Genomic DNA, 15,389 nt, shown 5'->3' with positions numbered 1-15,389 from the left:
TAGAGAGCCTAGATACAAATCCACAGATTTATGGTCAACTGATCTTCAATAAAGGTGCCTACATCACCCAATGAGCAAAGGACAGTCTCTTCAATAAATGGTGCTAGGAAAACCGTGTATACACAGGGAGAACAACCACCCTAGACCTTCATCTCATATAAATATCAACTTAAAATGGATTAAAGACTTAAACCTAAGTCCTGAAACTCTAAAACTATTAGAAGAAAACATAAAGGAAAATGTTTGTGACAATGGTCTTGGCAAAGATTTCTTGAATAAGGCCCCAAAATAACAGGTAACAAAAGAAAAAATAGACATATGGAATTGCATCAAACTTAAAAGCTTCTGCACAGCAAATGAAAAAATTAACAAAGTGAAGGGACAATCTATGATATGAGAGAAAATATCTGAAAAACATACATCTGATAAGCGGTTAATATCCAACGTGCATAAGGAGTTCAAACAACTCAATAGCAAAGAAATAGTCCAACTTAAAAGTGGGCCAAATATCCCCTATACCTTTATAGTACCACTCCAAAGGCCAAGAAGCATGATTGAGAACAGTCAGGCTTATGGATGAAATGACCAGGAATGGAGAATGAAGTATGTAAATCTCAGCTTCATAGGAACTTTTTAAATACTGCTTTTCCGACTAAAATTGACATTTACCTGGTCTTTGAATGTTAATGCCTGATTCACTATGTCATTGTCCAAGTCAGTTTTCCCCTTACCCCATCATCAGTATGTTTTCTTGCATATACTGGCGTGCTACCATATAAAGTAAAAATACTGGAGATATTCTATATTTTATATATAGGTTGATGTACGGTTGGGGGTATTTTTATTGCGCTGTTTTGGACAAAATAAAGAATTCTTCGTTGAGGCTACATTCTTTAAAAAAAAAAACTGGGCCAAAGACCTGTATAGACATTTCTCAGAAGATGATATACAAATGTAAGCAGGTATATAAAAAGGTATTTAACATCACTACTCATCAGGGAAATGCAAATTAGAACCAAAATAAGGCATTTCCTTACACCTGTTAGAATGGCTTTAAAAAAAAAAGAAAGAAAGTAACAAATATTGGCAAGGATGTGTAGAAAAGGAAACCCTTATACACTGTTGGTGGGAATGTAAATTAGTATAGCTATTATGGAAAACAGTATGGAAGTTCCTCAAAAAATTAAAAACAGAAACTTTGCTGATGGCTCATGCCTATAATCCCAGCTACTCAGGAGGCTGAGATGGGAGAATTGCTTGAGTCCAGGAGTTCAAGGCTGCAGTGAGCTATTATCATACCACTGCCCTCCTGGACTACAGAGCAGAACCCTGTCTCATAAATGAATGAATGAATTAATTAATGAATGAATAAAAAATGAAACAAAATAATTCAAAATAGAATCACCACCTGATACAGCAGTATCACTTCTGGGTATATACCCAAAGGAAATGAAATCAGTCTATCAGATATATGAGCCCTGCCTGTTCATTGCAGCATTATTCACAACAGCCAAGATATGGAATCAACCTGTATGCTGACAGATGAATGGATAAAAATTATATATATATATATATATATATATATATATATATACACACACACACACACACACACACACACACACACACACACACACAATGGTATACACACACAATGGAATACTATTCAGTCTTAAGTAGAAAACCCTGTCATTTGTGATATGTATAAACCTAGAGGACCTTATAGCCAGTGAAATAAGCTAGGCACAGAAAAACAAATACTGCATGATCTTATGTATATGTGGAATCTAAAAAATTTGAATTGATACAAGCAGAGAGTAGAATAGTGGTTACCAAAGGCAGGGAATGGAAAGATGCTGGTTAAAGGGCACATAATTTCAGTTAGACAGGAGGAATAAGCTCTGGAGATCTATTGTATGGCATGGTAAATATAATTAATAATAATAATGCATATTACACTTGAAAACTAAGAGAGTAGATTTTAAATGTTCTCAACACAGATAAGTATGTGAGGTGATAGATATGTTAATTAGCTTGATCTAAATATTCCACAATGGGCTGGGTGTGGTGGCTCACTCCTGTAATCCTAGCACTCTGGGAGGTCAAGGCAGGAGGATTGCTCAAGGTCAGGAGTTCAAAACCAGCCTGAACAAGAGCGAGATCCAGTCTCTACTAAAAATAGAAATTAACTAGCCAACTAAAAATATATAGAAAAAAATTAGCTGGGCATGGTGGCGCACGTCTGTAGTCCCAGCTACTCGGGTGGCTGAAGCAGGAGAATCACTTGAGCCCAGGAGTTTGAGGTTGCTGTGAGCTAGGCTGATGCCACGGTACGGCACTCTAGCCCGGGCAACAGAGTGAAACTCTGTCTCAAAAAAAAAAAAAAAAAATCCCAGCAGGGATGCACCAATATCTATGACTTCACATTATTTTTCCTGTCTCTACTTCCTGACTTCCCCATTTTATTCTTTCAAAAGCCTGTCATAACTACTTTCATAAGTTGCCTTAAATCCTTTTTGAAAAGGATGAGATTTTTTTTAAAAAAGATAAAGTTGAGTCAGCAGAAGTAAGTTCTATTTCCTTTTTTTAGTTATACCATTATCAGGTTGTGTGACCTTAGGCAGGTTACTTCTATTTTCTGCGCTTCAGCTCCCTCCCATATCAATAACAAATAATGTCCTTTCCCAGACCTTAATAGGCTTTTGCTATGGCAACAAAAGACAGCAAGTGGGAAAGTACTCTGAACAGGAAAAGGCACTATAAATGCCACATTCTGTTGTCCTTACTGAAAGAACACAATAATACCCCAATTTCAAAGAACAAATAACTTTACTTAAGAATAGTAAGTAACCTGATCTTACATTGTTTTCAGTAGCAGTCCTTTACTGTCCAACAACTTTAAGACGTCTTGAGATTTTTCACGATAAAATGATTCTCCTGAATATTCATCAAAGTATATTCCTAGGCGCTAATAGGATTCAGAAACAAAAGGAAAAAAAGTTAGTTAAATCTCCTATTATCTTACCCTAAGACAAAGTTAAGGATGCTCTACCATCTGTCACATAGATGGGAAAAATAAAAATTAGATCAAGTTACTCCTCTGTTCAAACCTAATAGCTCTCACTACAATAATCAAGTACTCACAACAGTACTGTGCTGTCCAAGATAGTAGTCACTCGGCCCATGTGAGTATTTAAACAAAATCGAGAATTTAGTTCCTTAGTCACACTATTCACACTTTAAGTGCTTACTAGCCTTATGTAGCTAGTGGTCACCATACTGGACAGCATAGATATAGAACATTCCCATCACCACAGAAGGTGTATTGGATAGCCTCGGAGAATGTCTTACATAACGCACCACCCCAAGACCTTCTCTCCTACTGTTGTTCATTTTGCTTGCTTACTCTAGGCACATGGATTTCTTTACTGAAACTCTACTCAAGCCACCCACAGACAGCACACCCGATCTCTCCAGCTAGCATCCAGCATCATCCAATGGACTCTATATAGTTTCTTGTTTAATTTGGCCTATCTTTAATTTGTTTAGTTTGCTCTCTGTCTCCATGCTAGAATGTAAGGTCCATGAGAGCAAGGATTTTACATCGTTTATTTACTGTTGTATTCCTCTCCTCCCCAATGTTTATTAAATGAATGATTTATACCCATCACACACAGGCCTAAGGAAGTGAAAGAACAAAAAAATAAATACAGACTGATAGAAAAGAAAAGCCACGTCACAGGTGGTGATGTGTGTCTGTAGTGCTAGCTACTATGGAGGCTGAGGTGAGAAGACTGCTTGAGCCTAGGAGTTCAAGGCCATCCTGGGTCCCATAGCAAGACCTCCATCTCAAAAAGAAAAAAAAAATCCAGACAGAAATGAAGTATCAGAGTGTCACCTGATATTGCTTCTGAATTATTTTGTAGCTCTTTTAGGCCAAAAGCCAATACTGGAGTCCCAATGTTCAATTCCACTACAAATCTGTTCTCAAGACATGAGCTAAAGCAGCAGCTTCACCACATAGGTATCAGCCAGGAGTTGCACCACATCATGGGAGAGTCTACAGGTACCTTATAAATCCGAATGTACTCTTCAATGCTCAAATCCCGAAATTTTTGCCATAGTGAAAGTGCTTGCGTGTCACCCATTTCCAGTCGCTGGGAGAACTCACGTGCTGATTCTGCTACACTTTTATTATCTGCTGCTTCTTTATTAACTTGTACATAAACCTGAAAGTACAATAGTACGTTAAATGAAGTACATTGCCAGTTACTGGCAAGAAAAAGAAGAAAACAAAGCATAATTCTCCAGTAAGGAGAAAAGAAAACAAAACACAATTCTGAGACTTCTCATTTAGAATTTATCCAAGTTGGCTTCATGACAGAGTGTAACTTTGGTTTTCTTTTTTTACCATAGGCTCTTGGTGAAGCCTATAGACACCTTCTCAAAATGTTACTAAATGCATAAAAAAATACATAGGATTACAAAGAAAATAATTATACTGAAATACATTTAACTAAATACTTTAAAAATTAATTTATGATATAGTAATACAGAAAAATAATCAATTTCTTAGAGAGGTTAGTGAAAATAAAGTATAATTTCTTCCTATCGAAGTTCACAGAACCGCTATGTGAAGAATGCCTAGTTAAGATTAAGCTGTCATTTCTTTTGTTTTTTATCAAAATGCCAAATTATTACTCCTGCAACTTCTCTGAGAAAGGTTGAACAAAGTAGGATGGCACAAACTTACAAAGAAAAGGCCAAAAGACAATTTAACAGTTGAAAGATTTTTAAACTGTTCTCTACACAGTTTACTGTGAAAGACATGTACAATAGGTGAGTGTGGTAAAAAGACCTTTGGACAGTTAGTTTTACACTAACACTCTAATTACACTCTAACGTAGGCTCCTAAAAACTGTGTGGAGCACCCAATTCTGGAGTGTTTTTAGTACCATCTGTCTTGGCTGGTTTAGTTCTGTACCCACCCAATGACTGAAGCAAAGCTGATGGCTTATTAAGGGCTCACTCTTCCAGTTCTAAGATTCTGTATTCCCAATGAAGTTTTCATCATTTTCCAGTCTCCAAAATACAATGTTAATAAATGACATTAAAGTGTCAATATTATAATTCAAGTAGTACTGAAATTATGTACATGGACTAAAAAGATTTTACTTACAAGCTGTAACTCACTTCCAGGTTGAAATAAGAATGACAATTGAACTATCATATTATTTCCAGAAAGCTCTTAAAGCAGCATGAAAGCAATATAAATTGGTAAATAAACTACAAAACAATTGAGGCTTCTAAACTCTTATAGTATTATCATCAAAGTACCATGGCAGCAGTATTTGGGTAGAAAAAAATTATTGTATTGCTGGAGGATATACTAGATTATATCCACTAGAAACTACCAACGAGAGGGAAAAATGTTTTACTTTTCATAGATGGTTTGTGTTAATTACTTGAATGACAGACTTAATCAAATAAATACTGCTAAATAAAGGTTAAAACTACCTAATTTTTAAGTCATAGCATGCAGAAAAGAGTTAACAAACCAGGCATGAGAAGGCTATCTTTAAAACATCCTGCTTACAATGTTGGCTACTGGCTAGCATCTGGCAACTTGGATTTTGGGAATGTTTCCACCAATCTAAAGGATAAATGTGGCTCACTGTGCCTAAACTATTTGTGCAAAGAATACAGTTTATGCTGACCACATGCTTTACTACTGGGAGTCTGGAACTAGATACAAGCCTAGGTAGACAGTGCCTACATGATCAGTCCCCAATAAAAGCCTTGGACATGGAGTACCTAGCAAGCTTCCCAGGCAGACATTTCACACATGTTGTCATAATTTGTTGCTAGAAGAATTAAGCACATCCTCTGTGATTCTAATGGGAAAGGACTCTTGGAAGCTTGGGCCTGGTTTCCTCTGGACTTTAACCCCATGTGTGAAATGCAAATTAAAACCATAATGAGATAGCACCTTACTCAGTCAGAATTGCCATTATTGAACTAAAAGTAGATCTACCATTCAATCCAGCAATCCCACTACTGAGGATCCACCGAGAGGAAAAGAAATATAAAAAAGACACCTGCACTCATGTTTATCACAGCACGATTCACAATTGCAAAGACAGGGAATCAATCTAAGTGCCCATCAACTGAGAAGATAAAGAAAATGTGGTATATAGACCAATATTCCTTATGAATATAGATGCAAAAATTCTCAGTAAAATCCGAGCAAACTGAATCCAGCTGCACATCAAACTAATCCACTACAATCAAGTAGATTTCATCCCAGAGATGCAAGGATGGTTCAACACATGCAAATCTATAAATATAATTCACCACATAAATAGAAGCAAAAAGAGACCATATAATCCTCTCAATATATGCAGAAAAAGCATTTGACAAAATTCAGCACCCTTTTATGATAAGAACTCTTAACAAAGTAGCAAAGATGAGCCTTACCTTAAAATTATAAAAGCGATATATGACAAACCCACAGCAAACATCATACTGAATGGGGAAAAATTAAAAGCATTTCCACTTAGAACAGGAACCAGATAAGATTTCCCACTGTCACCACTTTTATTCAACACAGTGCTGGAAGTCCTAGCCAAAGCAATCAGACAAGAGAAGAAAATCAAGGGTATCCAAATGGGGATAGAAGAGGTCAAACTATCACTCTTTGCTGACAATATGATCTTTTTTTTTTTTTTTTTTTTTTTTTTTTTTTTGAGACAGAGTCTCGCTTTGTTGCCCAGGCTAGAGTGAGTGCCGTGGCGTCAGCCTAGCTCACAGCAACCTCAAACTCCTGGGCTCGAGTGATCCTTCTGCCTCAGCCTCCCGGGTAGCTGGGACTACAGGCATGCGCCACCATGCCCGGCTAATTTTTTTTTTTTTTTATATATATATCAGTTGGCCAATTAATTTCTTTCTATTTATAGTAGAGACGGGGTCTCGCTCTTGCTCAGGCTGGTTTTGAACTCCTGACCTTGAGCAATCCGCCCGCCTCGGCCTCCCAAGAGCTAGGATTACAGGCGTGAGCCACAGCGCCCAGCCAATATGATCTTATATCTAGAAAATCCCAAAGATTCTGCTAAGAGATTCCTGGATTGATAAATAAGTTCAGCAAAGTCTCAGGCTACAAAATCAATGTACACAAATCAGTAGCATTCATATGTGCCAACAACAGTCAAGCTGAGAATCAAATCAAAGATTCAATACCTTTCACAATAACAACAAAGAAAATAAAATACCTAGGAATATATTTAGCTAAGCAGGTGAAAGACCTCTATAGGGAGAACTATGAAACACTGAGGAAGGTAATTGCAGAGGATACAAACAGACGGAAAAACATATCATGCTCCTGGAACAGCAGAATTAACACTGCCAAAATGTCTATACCACCCAAAGTGAGCTACAGATTCAATGCAATCCCCATTAAAATACAAAGGTCATTTTTTCACAGATCTAGGACAAATAGTTCTACACTTTGTATGGAAACAGAAATGGCCTCAAATAGCCAAAGCAACCTTAAGCAGTAAGAACAAATAGGGAGGCATCACCTTACCAGACTTCAAGCCCTACTGCTATAGTAACCAAAACAGCATTGTACTGGCACAAATACAGAGACATAGACCAGACATAAAACCATCCTCATATTCCCATCTGATCTTTGACAAAACATTCACTGGGGAAAAGAATCCCTATTCAATAAATGGTGCTAGGAAAATTGGATAGCCACATGTAGAAGATTGAAACAAGATCCTAAGTTCTCATCACTCATGAAAATTAATGATAGATGACAGACTTAAACCTAAGGCATGAAACTAAGAATTCTAGAAAAAGAGGATGGAAAAACTCTTATAGATATCAGCCTAGGAAAGGAATTTATGAAAAAGACTCCAAAGACAATCACAGCAACAACAAAAATAAATAAATGGGACCTAATCAAATTAAAAAGCTTTTGCACAGCCAAGGAAACAATCGACAGAGCAAACAGACAATCTACAGAATGGGAAAAAATATTTGCATGCTATATATCTGATAAAGGGCTAATAACCAGAATCTACAATGAACTCAAGGAAACCAACAAGAAAACTTCAAACAACCCCATTAAAAAGTGGGCTAAAGACATGAACAGAAGCTTTTCAAAAGAAATGGCCAATAAACATATGAAAAAATGCTCAATGTCTCTAATTGTCAGGGAAATACAAATCAAAAGTACAATGAGATATCTAACTCCATGGAGAATGGCTTTTATCTAAAAGTCCCAAAACAACAGATGTTGGATTAGATGTGGCAAAATCAACTTATACACTGTTGACGGGACTGCAAACTAGTACAACCTCTACGGAGAGTAGTATGAAGATACCTCAAAGAACTAAAAGTAGAACTATCTACCAATTGATTCAGCAATTTCACTACTGGGCATTTACCCAAAGGAAAAAAGACATATTATTAAAAAGACACTTGCACTCGAATGTTTATAGCAGCACAGTCCACAATAGCAAAGATGTGGAAACAACCCAAATGCCCATCAATACATGAATGGATTAATAAAATGTGGCATATGTATACTATGGAGTACTACTTAGCCATAAAAATTGGTAAACTTTTGTTGAATGTGAACCTTTGTAACAACCTGCATAGAACTGGAGACCATTCTTCCAAGTGAAGTATCACAAGAATGGAAAGACAAACACCACATGTAGTCACTATTAAACTAGAACTCATCAATCAACACTAATGTGCACATATGGTAGTAAAACTCAGTGGAAACCAAGCAGGTGGAGAGTGGGGCCACAGGTAAATACACACCTAATGGGTACAATGCACACATCTTGGTGATCAGCACCCTTATAACTTTGACTCAAATGGCACAAAAACAATTCATAGAACCAAAATGTTTGTGGCCCCACAATACTCTGAAATTAAAAAAAAAAAGAAAGAAAGAAAGAAAGAAAGAAAGAAAGAAAGAAGGAAGGAAGGAAGGAAGGAAGGAAGGAAGGAAGGAAGGAAGGAAGGAAGGAAGGAAGGAAGGAAGGAAGGAAAGAAAGAAAGAAAGAAAGAAAGAAAGAAAGAAAGAAAGAAAGAAAGAAAGAAAGAAAGAAAGAAAATGTGGTATATATCCACCATGGAATACTACTCAGCCATAAAACAGGATGAAATAATGTCTTTTGCAGCAACTTGGATGGAACTGGAGGCCCTTATCCTAAGTAAAGTAATGCAGGAATAGAAAACCAAATACCACATGTTCTCATTTATAAGTGGGAACTAAGCAGGGGCATGTAAGGTGGTACAATGGACACTGGAAACTCAGAAGCAGGGAGGGTGGGAGGAGGAGAAGGGATGAAAACCTACACCTATCGAGTGCAATGTACACTATTCAGGTGACAGGTACACTAAAAACCCAGACATCAGCTCTATACAATTTATCCACGTAACCAAAAACCATGTATACCCCTAATTTACTGAAATAAATAAAATAAATAAAACAAAAAGCTCCCAAATAAAACAAACAAAAAGGTTTACAAATGTTGACCAACAAAAGTCCTAAGACCATGAACAACAGAGCCAGATGTTATGGGAGAAGAATGACTGTAAGTACAAAGAAAAACCAGTAGCAAAGCATGCACACCAAAATGGAAATACAGAAGAAAAATGACTGTAGCTGTTAAATATTTTCATCATATAAATGCTAAAGCTATCATATAATACCATTTTTAAGCTAGCTGAGAATCTAAAGCTGGGGGATACTTATAGTGCAATTTAGAGGGAGGTAGGTTATAAAATCTGCTACTGGGTGGCCTAAGCCAAACTCAAAACAAACATGCAAAAGGTTGAAACTGCCAAAACTGAACTGTTAACTATGTCTCTACTATAGTAACTGGAGGATGAAGAAAGAAAAATGCTACCTATATAATTACAACCAATGGAAACAAACAGCTCACAAATACATTTTGTAGCGTGTGTGAGGGGAGGGAGGGGCAGTGCATAGAGCACTTGGGAGCTATGTGCCTTTGTTGGAATCCTGGGTCTGGCCCTTGCTTCTTCATTAGTAAACTGCATTGATAAAGTAAGTTAGATTCTGACAAATAGTAATTAGTAAAATAGTACTTTCCTGGACTAATAAGAGTTTTTATTGTCCATAACTTGAAGATAATTAGAGAAAGGGACAAAAGAGAACTACAAGATCAAATTCATTCAAACATTTACTTCAAGGGATGTGGTGTTCAGAGCCAGGGATAAAAGATCAGGAAGGCATGGTTCTTCCTCTCAAAGAGCTCACAGGTAACTATAATTTGACAAGGAGAGAAAACAGGTGTTTAACCAAAGCTTTGAGAAGCAGATTTTCACAAACAATAAAGGGTAAATGCAAACTGTCTTAAAGTTTTACTTCCCATGAGCCAATGCCAACATTATTTATCAATACACCAAACACTAAAGCTTAGAATCACTATCCCTGACTTCCTGGTCAGCTACTCTGGTTTATCAGAAGTGATGATGAGAATCCTCCTATGCTACCTGTGACACTGCAGGGCATCTGAGGGCATTTTTCAATTAGTTAATAAACTCAGTTGTTTGACTTTCAGATTTTCTTTTAGGAACAGAATAATATCATTTATTAATATTTCCTTAAACCTCCAAAAAAAAAAAAAAACGGAAAAAATTCCTTTTACACTAAAAATTGTTGAAAGTAAATCACAGTGAGAAATATAATTTAAAAATAAAAATTGGGTCTGCAAAAATTAGCATAAAGACATAATAAACTTGGAGATGTCATTTTAGGTTCTGCATGTTCTCTGTCCTGCAAGAGGAAGAGAGCAAATGAACGCTCTAATGGGCTCCTGCAAACAGCGAGGTGAGCGCATCTGACTTGGCTTCTTCTGTCTATAAATGTGGCTCCTCTGTGAAGCTGTTAAGTAAAAGAGCCCTAATGAAGTCAACACCTTTATTCCTTGACTTTTTAGTTATTCATAGAAGTATTCCCTTGTCCTTGTTCCTTCCTTATGTGTACCCATCAATTAATGACCTCAACATAGAAATTGATCTTCCACTATTTTTATGAGTTTCAAAAGGCAGACACTGTATTAAACTACATAGAAGAAAGCATACGCTTCAAAGAAAAAAAAACACCATATGCTTAAGTTTCTATGGAGGCTGAGAACAAATTTTATGTAAATATTTAAAATATTATAGAAAACAAAGGTTTACTATTTGTGGGATTTAAATAAAAATGTTTGAGGTGGGGCAGGAGAAAGATGAGAGGAATAATTCTTGTATGTCAAGCTGTATTCTAAATTAATGACACGAAGCTTCCAAGTAGGTATTTGTATTTTCTACCATGGGGTAGCTCTGTGGGCCTGGATCTGATAAAGGTTTGCTAAGCTTGTGGTAAAAAATACTATTATTCAAAGTGTAAAAAAAAAAAATATAGTAAAAATTCCAGGCACTAAAGGGACATGCTTTATTTGTAGACAACCATAAAGAGTTATTAATTTTTAAACTCTTACCTATCAATAAAACTCTTAATGGGAAAGAGAGAAGAAATCTTTTGGTTAATGTAATAAATCTAATGTAGGCATTTTAAAGCACAGAACAGGCATGGATTCAGGAGAAAATGACAAACCTTTAAAGGTCTTTAAATGTATTATTGTTCTACATGGAATGTGCTATTGTTCAATTTAACTACAAAACCAGCTGCAGGTAAAAAAAAAATCATGTAACAGAAAGGAAAATGATAAGTGCTCTTGTGGCTTTAGCTGGAGAAGTAAAGCATTATTTTGGCAAGTGCTCTTCCTCATACATAGGCAGAACCTCTTTAGTCTGATCTCCCAGTATGTCACCAACGTGTCTGACATCGTATCTGTGTTTCCTTTGTGAGGCCCAGAAATAGCAGAGATAACTGGGACAATGAAAAGGAAACACATCCCTGAAGATTACTTGGACAGGAAGAGCCTTATTAATGAGCTTCAGAAAGGACTGAAGATGGAGAAGCAATAAATCCAAAGGGCTAAATGAAATAAAATAGATAGGCATTCACATCGGGTAAAAGCCAAGAAAATGAGCTGAAAGATGTAAATGGAAAAAGCACACACAAACTCAGAGAAATACTTGTGCTTTTCCCCACATCAGAAAAAGAGCAAAAAAGTATATACTCATTTTTCAAGTCTAAATGCTTTATAGTTATTACAATGAAAAATGCTACAGTACATATTAACTGACAGAAAATTAAGAAATTTCTCTCTGGGTTGAATCTGTTACCCCATGTGTTTTTCTAAGAAGATTCTATACCCGGAGAAATGCTGTCCCAAGTCAACTAAAATAGTAATAAAAAAAAAATACTTGGGTTTGGAAATAAAAAGAACACCAAACTAAAAGCAACATTTTCAATTAAGTTTTGGTACCTTGTTTTAAGGAACATGTTTTTAAACCTCTGGGAGGTTTAGACTGCATAATATTCCCAAAACCCGAAGTGTTTTGTAATATTGTCTCTTGCCAACTTACTTCAAAGAGATGCTGTAAAGGATTGGACTGGAGTTTTTCTTCATAGCCAAAGAGTTGGAAGCCAGTTCCCAGAAGACCTAACATGATAATCCGTAAATGAAAAATTATAAAATGGAACAGTAAGAGAATAGGCATTGCAGGCAACAGGTATAGTTCTATAAAGAGATCAACCTCTCATAATTATGTATCCTGAGAACTATTGCAAAACACACATTTTCACCCTGCTACCACATAAACTGACATAGGTCAAATTCAATACATTGAATCATAAATTTCAATATTGAAATTAAGTTCACAGAAACCAACAGGTTATAGGCTCATCAAAGGCAAGGCCTAGGAATAATTTGTCTCTGTACTGATAGTGTCTAAAACCTGCCCTGCAGACATTAATAAAGCAAACATTTATTAAGCAGCTAGTCTGTGAAAGGACATTGTGATGGTAGGCACTTGACACTCAAAATACGTGAAAACAAACAGGAAGTGATTTTAAACTTTTTAAACTTGTAGGTGTTAAAATAAAACAAAGGTAATAATAGGCTTGGTGTTATAATAGTACTTAAATAGCTGAAGGAAAACAAAAAAAGATAAAACTCAAAACATTCCACATAATTGCTCCTATTCAAGGTAACCGAGCAACAAAAATCTTTAACTTGGTCATGTATACCTTTTCAGTCTTTGATAATATGCTCAGAATTCAGGGGTAATGTTAATTTGAACCTTTTAAAAAAAACACACACACAAAAAAAAACACTAATTGAAATTTGTAAACTAGAAATGAAAATTCCTAGCATGGACTGTCAATATGTATACTTTGCTAAAAGGTGATCATATTTCAGTTTGAAAGGCTATATGCAGCCTGAGCCAAGAGAAATAATTAGTAGTTTTATTATTTTAAAAACCAATCCACTTCTACAACTACATCAATTACCAAGCCTCAGGTCTAAAGGGCCTTGCTGATGTTCATTTTTCTATACAAGGCTTAGCAGAAAGTAGAATGCTACTGAACATGGGGATATATAATACTTTGGAACATAGGAGAAGATGATCACCTATAGCTCTATGCACTTTCAAGCAAGAGCAAATGTGATTATGATTCAGGGTCTTGGGAGCAGAGCGTGGAAAGATGCCCAGAGTATTCCAAAAGACAAAAATGGGAAAAGGCCAATTCCATTTAACATTCATTCTGATACATTCTCAAAAACTAATTCTGTGCTCAGGAACTGTCTGCCAACTTTCAAATGGGGAGAGCTGAAAGCAAAACTATAATTCTTCAACAATGATGGTTGTAAGAGAAATGTTGACAAATCACTAATCATAGTAAGTTCTTTAGAGAAAAAATACTATAATAAAATACTGCAGCTAATGTTTAATGAATACCATAACCATGCATTTGTGAATGCCTGTGAAATGTCTAAATTTCCCAAACTTATAATAAAAAGCGGCTGCCATTTATTTAGTCTATTGAGCCTACGGCCTAAACCTATGACTACCAGCTGCTGTGACTGCAGGTGAATTCTTAAAATGCAGGGCATGTTTTCTGATTACTCCATAGTGAATAGTGAGGGTACGGTCAGCAGGTTCAAAGTCTACTCTTTTTAGGGTTGGAAAAAGATTTTTACTAACAAAAAGGATAATATCCATAAGAGAAGATGACGATAAATCTCCTATGAAAGAAATCCTTCAAATATAGTTTCTTCTGGAAACTATAATTTCATTTCACTGGACATTGAACATAGTATTAATAGTATCAGCGAATTTTATAATTGGCAATGCACATTGCATACTTTATAGAAGATTGATAATACTAACTAGTTTTTCTTTTGGATTAGCATTGTAAAACACTTCCCAGGACAGATTCATTCATCATTCTGAGTGCCAAGCATTGTAGATACAAAAATAATTAAGACACAGTCCAGATGCCTTCATCTAGCAGGGGAAAGCAGCACATAAATAATACAGTAAGACAGAAGCCTACATGAGTAGAGCTAGGTACCAGGAACTGCGTGATGTGAGAAGGTGGGCAAGGGTGTGTCTGTGTGTCAGAGAAGGCTTTATAGAAGTGACAATAGGATCTTGAAATACACATGGTAGTTGCAGAAATTTTTTTAAAGTTTGCATTTCTCATGCTACCAGTCCTTCACTACTGTAACCACTTCATTTATCTTGCCCTCCCATGTCTTGATTATTGGTTTATATGAGTTAGGAATGGTTCTGAGTAAACTCATGATACTGGAGATAACTAGCAGCGCTCAACCCCTTGGTCCTCACTCCTTTCTCCCTGTTTTGGATCTTCCCTTCCCCCACTATACAGTTAAAAAAGAAGCCAAAGTATCTCCTTTTGTTTTTCCATTGGGCCATTGGCCCACGGTATGATAATGGATCCCACTTCATGTAGGATGGCCCGGGGAGGCTGTACCTCACTAGATTTCAAAATGGTAGAGCTACAGTTAAGAAGGGCATATATAGTTAGATTTAACTTCTTCCCTATACACTCAGTTCTACATGTAACTGACAAAAGCAAGCTATTTTTCTTTACAAAAACCACTAAAGCCTCTGTCCCTCTCTATATATGTATTTTTTGTGTGTATGTGTGTGTGTATGTATATGTATGTATGTATTTGTGTGTGTGTGTATGTGTATATATATATATATATATATATATATATAACAGGCCTTGCTCTGAATGTGTTAAGTTTCCTTCCCCAAAACTTGTGTGGTAAGAATTATGCAAATAAGAGATTTTACACAAAAAAGCCATTAGGAAAAAAACAATACGTAGAACGTACCACTCTATCCAATGGGATTCTGCCTATATTCTGTCCAGATGATCAGGTGGCATATGAAAAAAATTAAACTTTACAATAAAA

The 15,389-nt window shown here is 36.1% G+C and overlaps 1 protein-coding gene across 2 annotated transcripts in view; it reads right to left on the bottom strand.

Annotated features, from left to right (window-relative positions):
• Window positions 1–15,389, bottom strand: part of RARS2 (arginyl-tRNA synthetase 2, mitochondrial) — a 65,411-nt gene that overhangs the window by 13,009 nt on the left and 37,013 nt on the right. For both annotated transcript variants that reach the window (XM_076003121.1, XM_012750895.2), the window contains exons 8-10: window positions 12,523–12,599; window positions 4,071–4,229; window positions 2,862–2,968 (exon numbers count right to left, since the gene is read on the bottom strand). In XM_076003121.1, coding sequence (XP_075859236.1) covers window positions 2,862–2,968; window positions 4,071–4,229; window positions 12,523–12,599 — 343 coding nt within the window. The remainder of the gene's footprint in view (window positions 1–2,861; window positions 2,969–4,070; window positions 4,230–12,522; window positions 12,600–15,389) is intronic.

The sequence above is a fragment of the Microcebus murinus genome, chromosome 5, assembly GCF_040939455.1.
Source record: "Microcebus murinus isolate Inina chromosome 5, M.murinus_Inina_mat1.0, whole genome shotgun sequence".
Taxonomy (NCBI): domain Eukaryota; kingdom Metazoa; phylum Chordata; class Mammalia; order Primates; family Cheirogaleidae; genus Microcebus; species Microcebus murinus.
This window is presented reverse-complemented; position numbering and strand designations above follow the sequence as displayed.